Consider the following 21,731-nt stretch of genomic DNA (forward strand, 5'->3'; position numbering starts at 1 on the left):
CACCACATGGCCACCTCTGGGATGGGCAGGTGTCAAACTCATGTGGAAGTGGCTTTAGCCTCCCAGTGCTGTGCTTTAACCCGCTGCGCCACCAGCGAGGGTCCTACTGAAAATATTTTCATTAGAATCTTTCCCATGTAAAAATTGAAATGAGGATTTGATTTCTCAGTCTTTTTAATTTGTCCATGCCACATTCTGACTGTAGCTTTTGCCATTGTACATTGTATCAGGTTCAGTGTTGACAGGATCATCGTTATTATTGATCATTATTGCAAGTCCAGTGTTGTATAGGATCATTTTGCGGTCATTAACACATTTTGCTAAGGCATTTTAGCCACCATTCAAAAAAATTTTTTTGAATGTTTTTATTTATTTTGCATAGAACTGAGGTGTAGGCCAGAGGTCTTGCGGGAGTGGGTAGTGAGTGGATTCACTAGAAAACAGTGGAGAGCAGAAAAGTCAGATTTGTGATATACAATGCTGGGAGGAACAGTAGATGAGACAGGAGAGGTCTGCTGCATGATCTCTGTATAGAGAGAGAACTCAGGCTATAATAGTGATGGGGCTGAGTCTTAACCCCTAGGCCACCAAGGGGTCCTGTCACTGTCAGTTTTATTTTTTGTGCTCCTTCTTTGCACTACCAAAACTTCATTTTCCCTTGTAGTCTCCTCAAAATAGTAGTAGGATTAAATACTGTTAAAATTGGAGAATTAAAAGATGTTGTTTCAGGGAGAGTAAGACCTATTTACTTATAGTATGCATGCCAACATAACATTTTATAATATAGTCATTTTATAGCATTTGTAGTATTTTGAAATGAATGGATTATTAGCTGCTTTGTTCAATATTGGGATCAGGCTTTTTAGAAGAATCTGCCAACAGACCAGTGATGCCCTTGTTGTTTTCCTTATGCTAAGGAGGGATGTCTTAAATGGAGAAAGAGTGCAAAACCAATTTGAGATACAGCTAGCTAATTAATTTTGGTGCTATTGATTTCTCTGTAAGTGGGAGAGTCAGGCCACTCCGTAACTCTTGATGCTGGCAGTGTTCTTATCAGGATTTGGGACGTGTAAATGGCAGATGATCCACGTGCTAGCTTTGGCATATTCAATAAATATTATCTATGTTAAATCTGTTCAGTAAAAGGAAAGGTATTTGGCTAAAAATCATGTTTGAGAAAGTAAAACTTAATGTTTTCGTGGATGCTGAATTAAAGCCCCTTTCTAATACTTAATCAGTTTTTTCTCTTGTGTTAAATTTGTCTTAAAATTATTTATATTATTAGGTATTTAGGCATTTAGGTAACATAAGAAATTACTGGGTAGTGAGTAAGGTGATGTAAAAAAATGACTTGATGTGTGCATGTGTCAATAGATATGCTTTAGAATGCTAAGAGCAAAAGATTGGTACTTAGAGCAGTATTGCATGATCTTGTTAATTGTTGAAGCTGGATGATAGATAAATGGATTATACTAATTTGTAATTTGTTCTGTTTGAAATTTTCTGTAAGTTTCAGAAAATTAGTGCTTAAAAGTTTGATGTTAAATAATCTTAATTATTATAGTTATGTTTTAAAGAAATTCCTAGAATTACCATTGTGTTATAATCTAAAACTAATACTAATTAGTCTTAATTAGAATTGGCTAGTTGGGGATAGGATAAGTTAAGAAAGAAAATAAACTAGGAATTGGTGAAATTTAAGGTGATGAGCAAAAATGAATGTTTTTTTAGGGTCAGTATAGCTCACTTAATACTGGTTAAGTGGGATATATTATCAAAATTATATGACGAAAGGTAATTCCTATAATATGTTATAGACTAAGAACTCAAGACAGTACAATGAGAAAATTATTTGTCATGAACTACAACTTTTTAAAATCTAAAGATAAGTCTTATGAACAAATATTTTTGTATTTGTGAAAATCTATGGAATATGATCTAACCTAAAATAAACTAAACTTCTACACAAATTCTCCCCATAACACAGATTGCTCTTCCACTTTTTAGCAAAAGAACAATTTAAAAAAATTTTTGAGGTGGGGAGGGGGGTTTCCTTAGAAACATTTGTAGATAACTATCATCCCAGTTCTAAAAAGTTCTTTCTCTTCGTTCCTCATACCACTTTTTTTGAAGTATAATTTAACTCTTAAGGAAACTTTTGAGAGTTAGGATGGTTAACTGAATGCATAAAACAAGTTTGCTTATTGACATCTTTAATGTTTAAAATTTCAAGAGTTTGTGTGGGAATGGTAATACGAGTCTAGGTTCTTAAGAACTTGGTGATCATGGAGTCATGAATAAGTGGTGTGTTTTTTTTAGCCTATTTTCACTTCTCAGTAAACCAAATGCAGGTGTCCTTAAAATCTTTTAAGGTGGCTTGATAATTCAGAAGAGATTTGATTGACATGGTGAAAAGTTCAGTGATGGTAATAGGGATAATTCTTAGTTATCATTAAGATTGTACAATTTATATACAAACCATTAGGGGTCACAAAATGATGACATTGAAAATAATATTTTCGTTTGTAACTGCTTTAGTCCCATAACAATGTAGACATTTAAATTAAATATTTGGTTAAATCAAAGTGAATACTTGATTCTTGTTATTTATTTACCATTTTCAAAATGAGCTGGTTCACTAGCATTCTAAAGTTTCAGAATATTTTCTTTTAAAGAATATTTGAATGTTTTAGATGTTTTTCAAAATTCCATTGCATTTATGCTTTCTCAACTGTGTCCAATAGGAACCTTGTTAGGTTTGCTCCTATGTTTCTAACACTATACTGATCTTACTTTCCACCGTAACAAGGTATAGTCAAAACTCACCTTGTCTAATCTACGTCACAAATCTAAAATCAGTTATTAAAGAAATCCTGATTCCTGTGAGTGGGAAATTTTTTTTCAGTGCCGTTTTTTTGAGATGACTGCTATTATTAGGGTTGTTTTCCTTGTATCCAAGGTTTACACTGGGCATTGTAAGGAAATGTACAGATTGCAGATGTAAACAGAATTCATACTGAAATACAATTGAAATTCAGGAATATACATTTGTTTTTTTCTTCATAGTTTTTTGGTCTTAGGACTTTTATCCTTTCTCCTGTTTACAACAAAACCCAAACCATTGTCTGTTAGGATACTGATATTTTCTTTATTTCACAGTAACCACTATTTTTATAATAACCTACCACTAACAATATGATTACTGAAGAAAATGAATATGCAGTGTTTGGAATACATTTTCTGTTATCACTTAAAATATTTAAACTCATTGTAAAATTAAGTTGTTTTCTTATTGATTTGTAGAAGTTTTAAAAATATGTTTTAAGCCCTTTATTTCAGATATATGATTTAGATATATTTTTTTCTCATTTATGGATTATCTTTTCATTTTCTTAATGGTGCCTTTTGAAACACAATTTTAAAAAAAGATTGATTTATTTATGCATACAAGAACTGAGAGGTATAGGCCAAAAGTTCGGAGGGGCAAGAGGATTCACTAGAGACAGAATGGTGAGCAGAACAGACAGATGTAGGAAATATACTGCCAAGAGGAGCAGTGGGTGGGCGAGACAGAAGAGGTCTGCTGCACCATGTGGGTCAACTTCCTGCCTGCCTGGATTGACCTCATGCTGTAGTGGTAGGTGATAGCTTGATAGTGCTGCCTTCAACTCCTTTGCCACCAGGGAGGCCCCGATACACAAGTGTTTTAATTTTTTGGAAATTACTTTTTCCCTTTTGTGTATTATGTATTTGATGTCATGTTTAACACTTTGCGTAGCTCCAACTCAAGATTTCCTCCTGTATTCTAGAATTTTATCTGTTACTATTTTCTTTCTTACATTTAGATGTTTATAGTCTAGTTTGAATTTATATTTGTGTACGTTACGAAGTATAAGGTTCTAAGTTTTTTCTTTTATGACATTTGGATATTGAATTTTCCTACAGTGTGTTGAATTGTCTGAACACTCTTACCACAGAAATCTGTTGACCATGAATGTAAGACTTTGTGGATTCTATTCCATAAATCATTATGCCTGTTCTTTTGCATTATCACTCAGTCTAGAACACTGACCTTTTTTTTTTTTTTTAAAGATTTATATGTGCACACAGAACTGGGGTACAGGCCAGAGGTGCAGGGGCAGTGAGAGGACCCACCTACCAGAGACAGAGTGGGTAGCAGATCAGGCAGATTGACAAAGTACACTGCTGAGGGGAGAAGCGCCATGTGGTCACCACTAGGACAGGCAGGGATGAACTCATGCGGAAGTGGCTTTAGCTTCTTAGTGCTATTTTAACCTGCTGTGCCACTAGGGAGGGCCTCTAGAACACTGAATTTATAGAAGTTTTTGAAATTTGGTAGTGTAAGTCCTTCAACTTTTTACTTGTTTTCAAAATTGTTTTGGCCATCCTTGGTTTCTTAATGCCATAAAAATTTTAGCATCAATCCACTAATTTCTTTTAAAAAATCCATTTGCTATTCCCATAAGTATTGCATTGCATTGATTTTAGAGTTTAACTTGGGAGAAATTGCTTTTTTTTTTTTTAATTATGCACACACAACTGGGGTACAGACCAGAGTGGGGAGAGGATTCAGGTGTGTGGGGGGGAAGGGGGTGAAGCATAACAGGCAGATTGACAAATACACTGCTGAGGGGAGCAGCAGGTGGGCCAGGAGAGGTCTGCTACACCATGTGGATCACCTCCAGGGGCGGGGATGGAACTCTTGCTGAAGTGGCTTCAGCCTCCCAGTGCTGTGCTTCAACCTGCTGCACCACCAGGGAGGGCCGGAAATTGCTTTCTTGACAATATTAATTCATCTTCACATCTTACTTATTTAGATTTCTTTCAGGTTCTATATTATCTTCTAATACAGATTTTCTAATTTTTTTAGTATAAATTTTATTGATGTTATTAATGATTTAAAAAATGTTTCTAATTGTTCATTGGGTTGTCAGGAAAAGTCATATCACATATTTTTCTTTAAAAAACATAGAAAATGGCCCTCCCTGGTGGCGCAGTGGGTTGGAGCACAGCACTGAGAATCTAAAGCTGCTTCCGCATGAGTTCGATTCCCGCCTGCTTCGGAGGTGACCACATGGCGTGGCAGACCTCTCCTGGCCCGCCCGCTGCTCCCCTCAGCAGTGTACTTTGTCGATCTGCCTGTTCTGTTCCCCACTCTGTCTCTGATGAAGCCTCTGGCCTGTGCCCCAGTTCTGTATGCACAAATAATAAAAAAAAAAATCTTAAAAAAAAAAAAGAAAAATGTGTCACGCCTTTACTGATAACCAAATATAAAAAAAGCACAAAGCAAAATTGATTTATTAGTATAGTTTGCATCTGCAATCTTGCTAAAGTTAAGGTTGTTTATTGATTCTAGTAGGTTTTGTGTGTAGATAATCTTGGGATTTTTTATATACTAGGATTATGCAATCTGTTTTTTAAAAAAATTTACTTTTCTGGCCCACCCTGATGGCGCAGCGGGTTAAAGCACTGTACTAAGAAGCTTAAGCCACTTCTGCATGAGTTCGATCCCCGCCTGCGCTGGAGGACATCTACATGGCGTGGCAGATCCCTCCTGGCCCACCCACTGCTCTCTGTTCTGCTCCCCACTCTGCCCCTGGTGAATCCTCTCACCTTCCACATTTCTAGCCTGTACCCCAATTCTGTATGAATAAATAAATATTTAAATTAAAAAAATAATTTACTTCTCAGGGTGTACTTAAATTTTTTTTTAACCTTACTGTACTGGATAGAAGCCTCAAGTATAAAGTGTCTGAAGCAAGCATCTTTTCCTCATTTTTGATATTTGTGGGAAAAGTAATCAGTGTTTCACCATTATTTGTTTTTCCCTTTTCTGTATTGTGCACATTTGATGTCATGTTAACTTGTAGGTTTTTCAGAAATGCTTACCACTGTGTTTAAAGAAGCTTTCTTCCATTTTGGGGCCTCCCTGGTGGTCTAGGAGTTGTCTCACTGTTATCACTATTGCTTCCTGAGTTCAATTCCAGGCGTGGTAGCTAACTCTAATATGGCACAGCAGACTTCTCTCTTATGTCACCTGCTATCTCCCTTTTGGTGTATCTCAGTAAATACACTAGCTCTGCTTCCCACTTTGTCTCTGGTAAATCCTCTCAACCCCTGCACCTCTGGCCTACACTCCAGTTTTTCTATGCAAAAATAAGTAAAATCTTTAGTTAAACTAAAAAATCCCATTTGCATTTTGGTTTGTTTAAACTTACATTTTTTTTTATTGTGAATGAATGATGGGTTATATATTGCTACTTTTTATTTTTTTAAAATGGAGTTTTGAGTTTCTGTTTAGGATTTTTTGTTTGTATTTTCTTTGTCTGGCTTTGGTATCAGGGTAGTTACTAATCTCCCCAAAACAAATTGGCAAGTTGTCTCCTATTTGAGTACTACTTCTTAATGCTAGAATTTACCAATGAAGTTATCTTATCCTGCTAATGTCACACTTTGTGATCTTTTTAAACAATTTTTTTGTAACCTTTGGGTTTTCTGTATTCTTTTACTCTGTATTGATCTTTTGTATTGTACTTAGCTTGCTCTTTTTTCTATTAAGGTGAAAGATTAGGTTTTTCACTTTGTACCTTTTCTGATACAAAATTCCACAAACTATAAATTTCCCTTTAGCTACAGCTTTATCTGAATCTTCTAAATTTTCTTATATTGTATTTTGAATATCATTCAGTAAATGTTTTCTAATTTCTCATTGGATTTGACTTACAAGATATTTAAGTTTATGTTTAATTTTAAAATACGAGTATTTTTTATTTCTTTTTTCTGTGTGAGCTATAAAAAAAACCTGTGTTCTGGGCCCTCCCTGGTGGCACAGCGGGTTAAAGCACAGCACAAAGAAGCTTAAGCCACTTCCACATGAGTTCGATTCCCGCCTGCCCGGGGTTGACCACATGGCGTGGCAGACCTCTCCTGACCCGCCCGCTGCTCCCCTTAGCAGTGTACTTTGCTGATCTGCCTGTTCTGCTCCCCACTCTGTCTCTGGTGAATCCTCTCACCCTCTGCATCTCTGGCCTATACCCCAGTTCTGTACGAATAAATAAATAAATCTTTAAAAAAAAAAAACAAAAACAAAACCTGTGTTCTCCAGTAATTGGGCTAGGATTGCTCTGGGTTGGTAGTTTTGTTCAAAGATGTTAATATTTTTGTTAATTTCCTGTCTGGTTATCAGTTATGGAGAGTGGGATGTTGAAATTTCCAGCTATTTTTTTTGTCTTTTTCTCTTTTTAGTTTCTTTTTGTAACCTTGTTATATTTTCTTGATGTTGTGAAATGATTACTTTGTCTCTAATAATCTTGTCAAATCTATTTTGTTTGATATTAATGTAGTCATACTGTAATCTTTCTGATGCCTTTTTCCACTCTTTCACTTTTAAATTCTTGCCTTTGAATTGAAGGCATTTGTTTTTAATGATTAGTCAGAGGTTGTCCTCAAACACTTTGGGCTAGTACCAGGCTTTAGTCCTCTGTCAGTGGATGTGTTTATAGGTAGGAGAACACACTAAAATTTCCAGATAGGCCAGAGTATGTTGATATTTTGAAGCCTTTGTGTCTAACCTGGGTTTGTGTAACCTCAGGCTAGTGATAATTGAGCTGGCCTCTGAGAAGTTACTTTCAATGATAATACCTCTAGGTCTATGCATCATTTACCAAGTGGAACGAACACTCTTCAGCCATGGCAGCTTCCACCAAGGGTAACACTGATGGATCTGGAAAGTATGGGAGCATTGTGCTGTCACAGACTAGAATAGTGCAGATTCTCAGTGTTCCGATCTGAAATTTAGCAGTTTTTCAAACATAAGTGCTTCTGAGATGGTTTTATGTTTTGGTCATGAAAATTATTCCTTTTGTCTAAAATTTCCAGTTACATAATTGATTTTTAAGGGAGAGGGTTTGCTGCTTTCATTTGATAGAACCAGAAGTATGCTGTTTTCTACTCCTGCATCATTAATTGTGTGATGTGTACGAGAAAGCAGGGTTTCTTTGAGCTAATTACCAACCATTTGTATTGAATTAGGATGGATATGGGGGCTGTAGTTGCTTTCCCCTTCTTGCTGTACATAATGTAGGTTACTTATAATTCAGAAGTTATCTCAAATTGGAGGACCACTTTAATTGTATACTTGTAGTTTATGACTATTGTCATTTTGTACTGTTGAAGAATTTGACCTCAATATTTATGCCTTTTTTCATTTTGATACATTTCCTTTCCATTGTTGTATTTGTGTTTTGATTTTCTATAAATGAAGAATTTTATTAATCCTGACTTTTAAGTAAAGGGACATAGTAGTTTTTCATCACAATTGTTATTCTCTTAGTTAATGATTAGTATATACAATAAAATGGTTAGATACTTTTTTCCTCCTCTGAAGATGCCTTCAGCTGATTGGACATTTCTTCAATATAGTGCTTTAGTGAAGCCAGGGATTGAGTCTCTAATCTTTTTTTCTCAGTGATTAGGCACAGAATAATCAACATGATTTTGTTCATTATCTTGTAGAATTACATGTTATGTTTAGGTTGAAGTTCCAAGCTTTTAAAAACTACTTTGTGTTTTTGGTGACTGATAGTGATTGCTTTAAGCGTTTAGAAAAGAAAATAAGAATATGAACATACTACTTGGGAAACACAAAATTGAAGAAGATTCTTGTTTGACATAAAAGGAGATTGTGTCATTGAGGTGAAGTGAGCCATTGAGAATTTTTCTGTTTTCTGTGAAAGAGGTATTTTGTTACTGATTTGGTGAGTTAGCCCATCTCCATTTTAGTAAGTTATCTAATCTTAACTTCAGTATATGAAATTACAATTTATTTTACTGAAATCTTTGCTTTCCTCCTTTTTTTCCTTATAGGACATTTGCTACAAGATCCTATTGCACCCACCAACTCCACCTGTCAACACTATGTCTGCAAAACTTGTAAAGGCAAGAAAATGATGATGAAACCTTCCTGTAGCTGGTGCAAAGACTATGAGCAATTTGAGGAAAACAAGCAGTTAAGCATCCTAGTGAACTGCTACAAAAAACTATGTGAATATATAACACAGACTACATTGGCACGGGATATAATAGAAGCAGTAGACTGTTCTTCTGATATTTTGGCTTTGCTTAATGATGGATCATTGTTTTGTGAGGAAACGGAAAAACCCCCAGATTCATCCTTTACTTTGTGTTTGACACATTCCCCTTTACCTTCGACCTCAGAACCCACAACAGATCCTCAAACTAGTTTATCTCCAATATCTGAAAGCACCCTTAGCATTGCTATTGGCAGTTCTGTTATCAATGGTTTGCCTACTTATAATGGGCTTTCAATAGATAGATTTGGTATAAATATTCCTTCACCTGAACATTCAAATACGATTGATGTATGTAACACTGTTGACATAAAAACCGAGGATCTCTCTGACAGTCTGCCACCTGTCTGTGATACGGTCGCCACTGATTTATGTTCTACAGGCATTGATATCTGCAGTTTCAGTGAAGATATAAAACCTGGTGATTCTCTGTTACTGAGTGTTGAGGAAGTCCTCCGCAGTTTAGAAACTGTTTCAAATACAGAGGTTTGTTGCCCTAATTTGCAGCCCAACTTGGAAGCCACTGTATCCAATGGACCTTTTCTGCAACTTTCTTCCCAATCTCTTAGCCATAACGTTTTTATGTCCACCACTCCTGCGCTTCATGGGTTATCATGTACAGCAGCAACTCCGAAGGTAGCAAAATTGAACAGAAAACGATCCAGATCAGAAAGTGACAGTGAAAAAGTTCAGCCACTTCCAATTTCCACCATTATCCGAGGCCCAACATTGGGGGCATCTGCTCCTGTGACAGTGAAACGGGAAAGCAAAATTTCTCTTCAACCGATAGCAACTGTTCCCAATGGAGGCACAACGCCCAAAATCAGCAAAACTGTACTTTTATCTACTAAAAACATGAAAAAGAGTCATGAACATGGATCCAAGAAATCTCACTCTAAAACCAAGCCAGGTATTCTTAAAAAGGACAAAATGGTAAAGGAAAAAATCCCTAGTCATCATTTTATGCCAGGAAGTCCTACCAAGACTGTCTACAAAAAACCCCAGGAAAAGAAAGGGTGTAAATGTGGGCGTGCTACTCAAAATCCAAGTGTTCTTACATGCCGCGGCCAACGCTGCCCTTGCTACTCTAACCGTAAAGCCTGCTTAGATTGTATATGTCGTGGCTGCCAAAACTCCTATATGGCCAATGGGGAGAAGAAGCTGGAGGCCTTTGCTGTGCCAGAAAAGGCCTTGGAGCAGACCAGGCTCACTTTGGGCATTAATGTGACTAGTATTGCTGTGCGCAATGCTAGTACCAGCACCAGTGTAATTAATGTCACAGGGTCCCCAGTAACAACATTTTTAGCTGCCAGTACACATGATGATAAAAGTTTGGATGAAGCTATAGACATGAGATTCGACTGTTAAATCAGTGGGTCTTTAAACCTACCTCTGGTAGGGAAATAGCTACAGTTTTACGGCAGCTATGGTTTTGTTGGTTTAACTTGCCGGAGCTCCTGCATATAGATCACTTGTATCAAGTGTTTTCATTGCTAAGTTATATGTGTTAGTGTCGGGGAAATAGTTTGCAGATAATGGAGGAGTAACCCTACAACTATATGTCCTTAGTTCTTACAGAACCTCATAGTTTTGAGAACAAATGCTGATGCAACTGATTTATACACAATGAACTTTGGCAAGGAGAATAACATTAACCTCATTGTTTATGGTCATGCTTTGTGCATAATCAAAGTTTATGATTAAGTGTAAGGAAGTGGTATCTAGTCAGTCCATAAAGATTGTGCTAATTTCTTGTGAAAAAGTAGCCATTAGTTTGTTCAGGAGACTCAGTGCTGCTTTCAGATGCCATTGATGTTTCTCCTGTTGAAAAGCTGATGTGTCCAGCTCAACCTTTGTGCTGACATACCATTTCTGATCATGAAAATTGGCTACTGGTGTATGTAGCAGTTCTTAAATCAGCAGTATTATGAAAGAAAATTTGCCCCTCATTAGAATGTTGAAGAAATATCTTTTAAAAGTAAACAAACTGAAAATCTGTCAGACTGCAAATGTTAGCTGTTTATGCTAAAAACTTGAGTCTTTTTTAGTTGTCTACTCATTTCTAGGGAAATACCATCTTTCACTTTGAACAATGTTCTAATTAGGTAAGTGAAGAGCAGTTTTATTCTGAAGGTAGCTGAATTTAGACTATAAAATATGACAGTTTTTTTAAACTAATTACATATTTTTTTAAAAAATTGGAATTTATTTAAAATAATTTCAGAATAATGCCCCCATGCATACTCAGATTTATTCATTATACTTATTGCCATTGGCCATTTTGATTTTTTGTTGTTTCCTCTAATAGTTTGCCACTGACTGTATTTTGAATATGCTCCCCCTTATTTTTTTTTTTAGGGTGCTATTTGTTATGAAGGCTTCATTATAGGGGCCCGATAATACCTTTTTTATGAAGCCTGTGCATAGGTAGATTTGAAACTAGGAGGATTTTCTTTAGAATGCTCTTTTGCATGTAAAGCACAAACTGTTTCAGTTTAAATGAACTTCCCTTAAATTTTTAGAGGGAAGACAAGTGAGTCACAGACATTCTGTTGAAGGGAAATCTGGTCAGTTGCTTGGAAGAGCACAGCCCAAATAAAACAAGGACTGACTGGGTTGTAAAGAAATGACCTTATGACTTAAAAGAAGAGTTGCTGCTTTGACAGTGCTTAAAGAAAAAATACTGCTGGAAAAATTATAAAATCTACTACTACGTTCACCATCTCCCATGAGATTTCACATGTGTTGGTTATGTTTTGATTTGGCACACAGCATGTTCAATGATGGTTACTCGCCTAGTACAAGACATGGAGAAGAAAACCTTTGGACACAGAGCAGATGACACCTCCTTCTGTTTTGTAGTGTATCCTGGTGTCATTTTCTGTGAATGTGGTCAGGTAGAGTTGTTTTTGTTGTTGTTGGGCTTTTTTTTTTTTTTTTTGTCTCTTTTTGGTGGGGTGGGGGTGGGCTAAAGCCATAGGAAGCAAAATGTGATGTATGTGTCCAGTATGTACTATTTTGTTTTTGTTTTGCAAGAAGAGTTGAACTATTTTTGATAACAAGAGTAAATGGTGGAAAATGCTTTAGTTGTCTTGTCTTTATTTACTTTCCAATTTTGGAATTTTATTGACTTCTAAGTATTAGCAGTGTCTTATGAAACATGTATTTGCCTAAAGTTTGTAATAGTTTTGTGTTAAACCCAGATGCCCTGCTATATGTAAACCTGTTCTTTATTCAATAATGATCACTGCAAAAATGACTAAAAATGAGATTGTATACATTGATTAGGATATATTTTGCAAATCTTCCAAATTTTCTTGATATGATCTTAAAATTCATGGAGAATCTTACTGCTTCCCCAGTTTGATTATCTTAATTTTGTGTTTCTGATGCATGGGAGGTTGGCAATATAGACAAAATGAAAACCATAAGTATGTGAGGGCCTTGATTATTATGTAATATTGCCAATGATGAATTCAGGTTGTTTTTAGCACAAGTTTCTCTTTTTTATGCTGGTATTCTCACTGCCACACTTTTGGAAACCTGTATGACACCTTAAATCTATCAATAAATGTTAGTTTTCTAATTCTATGTTGTTAGAATACTGAAGAATTCGGGATAGCATGCTCTGAATGGCCTTCATTATATATATTTGGGGAAGAGAAATTACAGTGCCTTGATTTTTTTTTTTTTTAATTGTATACTGAGTATTGTTTAGAAATGCTGACCAATGGCTAACTTGGGATGCTTGAGAAATTATTGCTGAAGTAACTGGATTTCCTTCAGTATTTGAAACCACCAAAAAAAGTTTTTAAAGATACATCTTCATTCCTTTGAATCCTTGTTACTGACATTAAGTGATCAAATGACCTTTTTCAGATCTGACAACTTATTCTTTTTGATTAGCTTCATTTTCATGCAGAGGGTATATTATGGTCACAGGATAAGAGAAATCCTTTTTATTTCATGATGTTCTTAGTTTCTTTAAAACAACACTGGTGATCTTGCTGAAGAAAAGTTTTACATAGTAGGAAAGAAATTTTCTTATATGATAGGTGTAATAATATAAAATAGTAATACATAGTGGAGTCTAAAACTTGGATGACACTTTTAACATTTTAAAAAAAGTTTGGATATTCCGATAATTACTTTTTTTAAAGAATACATTATAGATACAGCTAAAGTCTCTTGATTCCTCTGGGCTCTTCACTCATAAACCTGTTCCTTATTTTGGGAAATCACTTAACAATATTTGGTATTGTATTTCTTTATAGTTTTCTCAGTGAGTCAAAGAATTACCTTTTTGAAACTCAGGCTTGCTTACATAAAAATGCAAGTGTGGTTAAAACCATGTAGTAATTATCTTTGTGAACATAATTCATCATATTTGACAACTTTATTTAGTTTTGCATTAAAGGGAAAAACAAAAAGTTTATTCATGCAGTTTTTTTGCCACCCAAACACACTTAACATTTGCAAAAGTTAAGCAAATGACTTACCTCATTTTACCAATCTCGAGTTTCATCAACACTACACAACAGTACACAATGTGTACAACAGTACATAATGATGTAAGATGCAGAGAAAATACACAGAATTTTATTAGTTTTAACCTGGCAATTATGCTATGAAACTAGTTTCATTGAATTGCATTAAGATCATGCACGATAAACCTTTAATTAAGGAATCTGGGATACCCTAATGTGAATTTCCAGGTGGGCAGAATAATTATATTAAGCATGATCTTATGATCTTTATCAGAAATTTGAATATATACTATGCTAGTTCCTTAGAATTCACATTTCTTGCATTCATCTCTACAGTGAAACACATTCTTATGTCTGAAAATATGATAACTTTGGGGTCACCTAGATTAAATAGCCTTACCTTAAAATGGAATGATTATTAGCTATGCTTTTTTAAAAGACTTTTGAAACCAAATATTAAGCAAAATGAAAGACAACTTTGAAAACAAGGTAAAATGAAATAGTTAAAAAAAATTGAGTTTTATTTTTTGCTGAGTCTTAAGTCATTGTGGTAATAAAACCTTTAAATCATACCTGTAGTAAATTACTACCTTGTTAGTGTTTTCATCTGAAATTAAATAATTGTTAACCTTTCTGGGTAAAGGCTATATGTATAGTACAGATAGATTTCATGTATCACGTGTAAATACTTTTAATCCTAATAATTTACCAGTGTGTTTAGGTTATTGCACATAATGTTTCCTAAACTTTGTCACTTTTAAGCTTTTACTTTGTGAACATTAGATACTAAGTTTTATAGTCATCACTTTCTGTAAACACTTAAATGGAGGATCAGTTCCTATTAGGAAGGTAAAATAACAGGAAACAGGCTATTGACAAGAAAGCTTGCTAATAACTCATTAGTATACCAGTTGATGATGCATTTCCTAAATTCTCCTTGATTATTTCAATGTATGGCCTTCACATCAGTAAGGGAACCAAAGTCCAAGGTGTGGGATTGGATCCCTGGAAAAGTTGATGATTTTGACAGATGTATGTTACAGTGTTCCTTGGGGCAGGGGTTGGGGTAGTTCTTACACTACCAGAAATTTTCAATTTTTTTAGTAGTGCTTTTCCAATTTGATCTTCAAGGAAATTGCCAGAATTGGCTGCACTGTGTCTTGCTAAAAAATAAGGGATTTTGTAATGAACAAGTCAACCACTATAGTAAACATAAAGTAGCTTTCTTTTATGGGTGGCAGTAACCTTTCATTTTTGTGAGAAATGTTGAGGTGGATGGATTTATGATAGTTTCTTTTCAACATGAAGTAAGGAATATGTTTAGTATGTAGAAGGTATTTTCATTTATCATTTAAGTCTTCAAGTAAGCCTCCTCTGATAGATTTGTGGATGGGACATCAACTAATTTGGAGATTAATAAATCATGCAATGGTTCTCTACATAGGTTAAATGAGTTAAAAGGACATTCCCCCCTAAATACAAGTAAAATTCTGTACTTGTCTTTACTAAAAAGTTCGTTCTTCAGGTTTTCAATAAGATCCACAGTCAGGATGGGGAGGCATTATTCAGATCTTGGCCAGCAAGGTTGGAAGGCCCAGTGGTTATAATACCTGAGGATGTAAAGTGACTAGCAGTTCGGCAGGTCATGGTGAAATTACATTAAATCAAATATGTTCAAGATCTTTGAACTCCAGTACACATATAATTAAGTCTCTGAGATGTTTTGGCAGTGCTTTTATTACTAGGGCTAAGTCAGTTCCAGAGGCCCTTAATTTTTCAAGTTCCAGAATTTTTTTAATCAAATTTTTCTGCAAGTGAGTATTTTGTCCAGGCTCCATAGGAGCCTTGAGGGGCAGCAGGGATGCTGGACAACAGAGACAACTCCTGCTTTTGTGCAGAGAACTGTGCTTGGTGCTGTCCTTGAGATCCTTGGTACATTCAAGGGCAAAGAGTGCTGATAACTCTGCAGACTTTGGTAGGTATTGTATATCATATTTGCTTCAGAGGAAAGCTCTGTAAGAGGTCTCAGGCAAATTGGAGGAGTTTCCCAAACTCAGAGTATCCAAACCCATTTAAAAAACATGTTAAAGTTACTAGTGCAGATACACATTTGCAGATATCAAAGCCTTTAAACAAACTAGACCGTATCTTCACAAGAAATACATGATACATGTATCCCTTTCTTGTAGACAGTGGCAGCTACTCTTCATCCACTGACTGTAGCTTTCCACATTTCTCTGAAAGACTTGGAGATACTATTTTATTGCCTTTGTTTCCAAATTCAGAGAGAGGGGCAGGGTCCTCTGTTTCATAATCTTCAAAGGAGCTGCAAGAACAAAGTAAAAGTGAGTTTCCTAGCCAAACATTAAAACTTTTTAAAAAAGTCATGGTAAGCCAGAGACTGAAGACCAGTTTTCAAAAGTGCTGTCAGCTGCTAAGTGATCTATAAACAAAAGCTACCCTGAAGATCAGAAAATGCATTGCTTCCTCAAAGTCCAAGATAATGTTAGAATTGCTGAAAATGTGTTATGTCAAGCTTTCCCTATGGGCCTTAGGTGGGAAGGATAACATGATAGGAGACTGCATATGAAGTCCATAAAGTAAGAGCTTTACATAAATGCTTTCACTGAAGTGGCTTCCATGAAGAGTTGGGAATGTTAACTCTCAAGTTGCTTGATTGCTTCCATGGCTTCTGAGTAAAGATGCGCAAATATGTACAGAGAGTAGATTACAGCATATTGATGGATTTCCTTCTGTTTGCAGACTTTTATATTTCCTCAACTCAAGCCCCCTTTAGAGATTACTGGGTGGTGGCTTCAGGTAGAGTTGGCAAAATATTTTCTTTCTTGGGATGCTGTCTCCTTGAAGTATAAAGTTGAAAACAAACTACATCCGAGTCCAGAAAAATAAAATCAATTAGCAATGTCTGTTATTTGGCATCATCAACTTAGCCTTGTTATCCTTTACAGATAAGTTCATAATAACTGCACAAAAATTTTTGGGCATACCCCTTTATCAGTAAGGTACCAAGGCTGGCTAACGAGGAAAAATAGGATGAGGAATGTATATCCAGTAGGTGGCACTGATTTCTAAAGCATTTTTGAAAAGAGAGTAGAGATTAAAAAAAAAAAAAAAGGCCTATTTGATGTTTGGAAACTTCCTAAATAGCAATTTATGATCCATATTTACAAACTGATATTCTTACAAATACTTAATTCCGTATTTCCCACCCCATCTACATGCGTCAATTTAAACTGGGATATAATGGCTAAGGAGGCAGGGAGGAGGGTAGCTTTGTTTTAAATGGAGTGAAGCAGAGGTGACAGGAGAGCCTTCATTTCTGGGAACAAAACTCCAAAGTTAAATTCTAGGGATGCACTGTCAGGCACGGCTTATTTCAATTCAGAATAGTTCCAAATATTGGTGCCCTTCATTGTCATCTTCCAAGTGTGTTAAACATCTCGATGCAAATCTGGGAAAAGTTAGAGAAGTCTGAATTGAGACTTCTAGTGAAAGTGAGCTTCTGTGATTAAGCATAAGCCAAATGCTAGAAATAGAATGGTGAAAAGGTTGAGCCAATCCCTTCCTTACAGAACGTGTAGTCTAATTGTGGCCATCCAGAAAAGTGGTTAAGTGGTTTAGCTTAGAGTGTGGGCTTTGGAGTAAGTCTCCAAAGTCAGGTTCCAATTTCAGTTTGATCAACATGACTGGGTATGTTACTTAATCCCTCTGTCAGTTTTTTTTCAAGTAATGAGATAATAGTTATGAGGACTGAATGACATGGTAAGAGAACCAGAAACTCTTGGAAAATGTTAGGTATTCTCATGATGCAGAAATAGAATGCAGATGAAGCAGAACGGTGATACCTAAACCAGTATTTGGTGAGGGGTGGGGAAGCGGGCAGGATCACATTTGTGTGTGTGTGTGTGTGTGTGTGTGTGTGTAATTTCTGAACTCAAACTTTTACCTCTGTAGCTTCAAACCCAAAGTAGAATGTCACTGCATTTTCATTTTTGTACTTTGAAGGGCAAAAAGCAGTACAGTGGATAGAATTTTTATGAAGGTGCTCATTTAGAATATAAGTGGTCTAGAAACTAACTCAGGGGTTCTCAACTGGAGGTGATTACCCCCTCCCTGAAGAAGATATTTGACTATGGAGACATATTTGATAGTCACAACTGGGTGTCCTACCGAGAATCTAGTGGGTAGAGTGTAGGGATGCTGCTAAACATCCTACAGTGTGCTAGACAATGTTTTATAATAGAATTAACCCATCCCAGAACATAAGTGTTATGGTGATGAAACTCTGCTTTAACCCTTGCCTGTTCAGTATTACTACATTCCAGGATTCTGTTCTAAGTTATTCTGTATTTGCTCGATAACCAGACTTGCCTACCACTTACCCCCTGTGACTTCTAACTCTAGAATGAGCCCCTTTTGTTCCTTCTTAAGTCTATAGCTTAAAAGGAAGTCAGCTCCGACTATATGGCTTTTCCAGTATGCACCATATACAAACCTGAATTCATCCTTCCCAAGTCCCTGATTACTCATACTTTTATAAGTAGCACCATAATGAACCCACTCATAACTAGTTATTCCAAGTTCCTCTACCTTCTCACCTCCGCTCTCTTAATCAAGCTAGTCTCTACTCTCACAATAACACATGGATATAGCCCTGCCTTTCTCCACACTGCCTGTGATTTATTTCAGGGCACTATACTTGCTTAATAGAAGCTTTATGATACAGATTTAATAATTTCTTTTGGTAAAATAAGATTAATTGGTACTAGATGTTTTGGGAAATAAGAATTCAAGTATTTTAACAGTTGCAAATGCATGTAGTATTTTACTAGATAGTTTTTGTATTTATATATATAAGAGATATCTACAACCTCTTAATGATTAGATCTAGAAATTTAAATTTGCTTCAAAAAGATCAGTGATTATAACCTGAACTTGGTGTAAGTAATAGAAGACTAAAACAGAATCCTACTAGTTTAACAAGACTAAAAATAGGTTTAATCTTAATGCTTTTAAATGACTGATTTATACTGCCTTTCCTTTTTTCCCTTTTTCCTTGCTGTCCTCACCCTCAGAAGTTTGTTAGTTTCCACTATTTTTTTTTTGTTAAAGATTTATTTATTTGTGCATATAGAAATGGGGTACAGACTAGAGACTCAGGGGCGGCGAGAGGCTTCACCAGAGACAGAGTGGGGAGCAGAATAGGCAGATCGAGGAAGTACACTGCTGAGGGGAGCAGCGGGCGGGTCAGGAGAGGTCTGCCACGCCATGTGGTCACCTCCAGGGCAGGTGGGGATCGAACTCATGCGGAAGTGGCTTAAGCTTCTTAGTGCTGTGCTTTAACCCGCTGCACCACCAGGGAGGGCCACCTCTAGTTTTTATAAGTATTTTGGTGTTGTCAAATTGTCTGCTTATATAAACATACAATATTTGTCATTTTATTTGCTTTACAGCACAATTTCCTCAAGTTCCTTCCATTTTGCTATAAATGTTAACATTTTGTCTTTCCTTATGGCATAAAGGCTCTATTTACTGAGCACTATAAGAAAGATGACCAGAAATATTCTACCTGTAAGACCATCATCACCAAGGTTTTAGAAATTTAAAGCTTTAGAAATTTAATGCTTACTATTTCTTCCCAAATATACATATGTTGCCTACCCACACCTCCACTATCCCTGTTTCTCTGCTAACTTCTCCCCACTTCCTTGGAGACAGGCTCCACAAATTCCCTTTCCACTAGACTTGACATTCCTGGAAGATTGCTCGGGTGGATTTTGGTTGGCTTTCTTTGCCTAGTGTGCCTTATTTCCAATGCTGATAGAAGTAAATGCAGAACTCTTACATTCATGTACATTTATATTTAATATAATGGAAAAAAGTTTCCTTTAAAAACATTGTTGAAAAGAGTTCTTCTAAATTGTCTCAATAGCCAATGGGGAAATGGTGGCTATTGCTTGAGAAAATACCTGGAAGCATCAAGTACCATGTTTTTGTACACATAAGTAAACACGTGTCAAAAAGAAATACACCAAAGTGTAAATAATGGTTATCTTTGGATGACTGTACCAAACTCAGAATAAAAAAAATTAGGCCCTCCCTGGTGGCACAGCGGGTTAAAGCACAGCACTGAGAAGCTAAAGCCACTTCCGCATGAGTTTGATTCCCGCCTGCCCCGGAGGTGACCATATGGTGTGGCAGACTTCTCCTGATGCGCCTGCTGCTCCCCTCAGCAGTGTACTTCGTTGATCTGCCTGTTCTGCTCCCCACTCTGTCTCTGGTGAAGCCTCTTACCGCCCCTGAGCCAGTTCTGTATGCACAAATAAATCTTAAAAAAAATGATAAAAAATTGTTTAATGTAGTTTACTCAAATGTAACCTGTTGGTGAAATACTAGAATATATTTTAAGTATTTTTTTTATTATTTATTGATAGAAGAACTGGACTGTAGACTACAGGTGTGGGGGGTAAGAAGATTCATCAGAGACAGAATGGGGAACAGAACAGGTGGATCTACTGAAATACACTGCTGAGAGGAGCAGTGGGCATAACAGGAGAGGTTTGCTGTACCATGTGTGTTAGCTTCTTGGCCAGGGATTGAACTCAGGATGCACTGATGATAATGCTGACTTTTAAGCCCTATGCCACCAGGGAGGCCCAAAGAGAGTATTTATAAGATAAGCAAACAACTGAAATCTGAACTAATCAAGCAGTAGGTAAATCAGCAGAAAAGGTTTTCTATCAGGTCTGAGTTTCTTAAGATAGCGATATCCTTTAGATGCTTTACATACTTTTTGTGGTGTTTTTAATTTACCATATTACAAAAACGTTAAGAACATTAATTATAATAAATTTGGTGCCATCACCTATTATTTTCCTGTAGGTGACACATTTACTTGAACAGGTTCATGGAACTGGTAACTTGATCTTTTTGGTTTCCTGTATGACTTTATCCACTAACAGCATTTGAATCTCTACAAGTGTTGTTGTATGCTGAGTTCACACCTTGGGCTAGATGTGGTCATTCATAATATTTGTAGCCTCACCTGGGAACCCTTGGCCCTCATTCAGCTATAGAAATTTGGAGTCATTACTAGATTACTTAAGAACCAACCTTGATTCAGGAGGGACAGGCACTGGGCACAATGGCCACCTGTGATTATTGTTAAGAGGATCCAGTAGGTGGAGAATTAAAGTTGGTTTTGCAGGGTTAAGCTGCCTGGGATCCTACAGTTATCCTTGCAGTGGGGGGTAGCTGCTGGAGTATTGCTACCTCTGTGCCACTCAGCAAACATTTGCTAAGATGTTCTTACACCCCTGACAGTCTGCCAACTTGTGGGGCAAAAAGCCAAGTAAAACAAGGTTCTGTACTCTTGAAGAATCAACATTTGGTGGAAGATATATAGGTTTGTTTCCCCATCATTTATATACTATATGCTGATTGACGTTTTATAAATTATTATCTATAGCTCTCAATACAACCCAGAGTTCATGCAACAGAAGTTTACTTGTGCCATGCACTGTGCCCTGAGAATTAAGAGAATGAGGTAGGTGATGGAATGTTAATGTGTAAGTTCTTGTTCAGAGAGGTTATGTAATGTCGACAAGATCAAAGAAATGGTAGTACCAGTAACCATTTCTTACTGATTCCATAGTCGTCATGCCCAAGAGCATAAAGATATTATACACATTATCTTATTCTTTAAGACAATTCCATGTGGTAGGTGATGCCCTCACTGTATAGGGGATGTTGCAGCTTGTATCAAGCCTGTGACTATATGGCTAGTGAGAGAGAAGGATCAGAATTTATTAGGTTTGTCTCAACCAAATTTGGTGTGCTTACCAAGATGTTATTTATTGTATCTCTCTCATATAGAGAGTAGTGAAAGTAATATCAGCTGCTATTTATCAGGTACCTGCTAGATGTCAGGTGTTTATACATTATCTTAGATTCTCATAACCACACTGCAAGATAGTTGCTGGTATCTTCTGAAACTGAGCTGCAGGAGTCAGATAACCTGTCCAGCTGGTAAGTGGTAGATAAAACCAGATCTGTCTGGCTCCTAAACCTCTGCTCTTTATGTGGTTCCACCATTTTCCCTCCCTTTCCTATA

General features: G+C 36.4%; 2 protein-coding genes across 3 annotated transcripts in view; one reads left to right on the forward strand and one right to left on the reverse strand.

Moving 5' to 3' along the window:
- The window catches only part of MSL2 (male-specific lethal 2 homolog (Drosophila)), a 32,067-nt gene extending 19,529 nt beyond the window's left edge, over window positions 1-12,538 (forward strand). Inside the window, exon 2 of the mRNA XM_004682179.2 lies at window positions 8,887-12,538. Within this exon, the coding sequence (XP_004682236.1) occupies window positions 8,887-10,478 (1,592 nt within the window). The 3' untranslated portion in view covers window positions 10,479-12,538. The remainder of the gene's footprint in view (window positions 1-8,886) is intronic.
- A 953-nt stretch (window positions 12,539-13,491) lies between these two features.
- The window catches only part of PPP2R3A (protein phosphatase 2, regulatory subunit B'', alpha), a 117,642-nt gene continuing 109,402 nt past the window's right edge, over window positions 13,492-21,731 (reverse strand). For both annotated transcript variants that reach the window (XM_004682180.2, XM_004682181.2), the window contains one exon: window positions 13,492-15,923. In XM_004682180.2, coding sequence (XP_004682237.1) covers window positions 15,797-15,923 — 127 coding nt within the window. In that variant the 3' untranslated portion in view covers window positions 13,492-15,796. The remainder of the gene's footprint in view (window positions 15,924-21,731) is intronic.

Source organism: Condylura cristata, unplaced genomic scaffold, assembly GCF_000260355.1.
Source record: "Condylura cristata isolate star-nosed mole 26May11 unplaced genomic scaffold, ConCri1.0 scaffold00014, whole genome shotgun sequence".
Classification (NCBI taxonomy): Eukaryota; Metazoa; Chordata; class Mammalia; order Eulipotyphla; family Talpidae; genus Condylura; species Condylura cristata.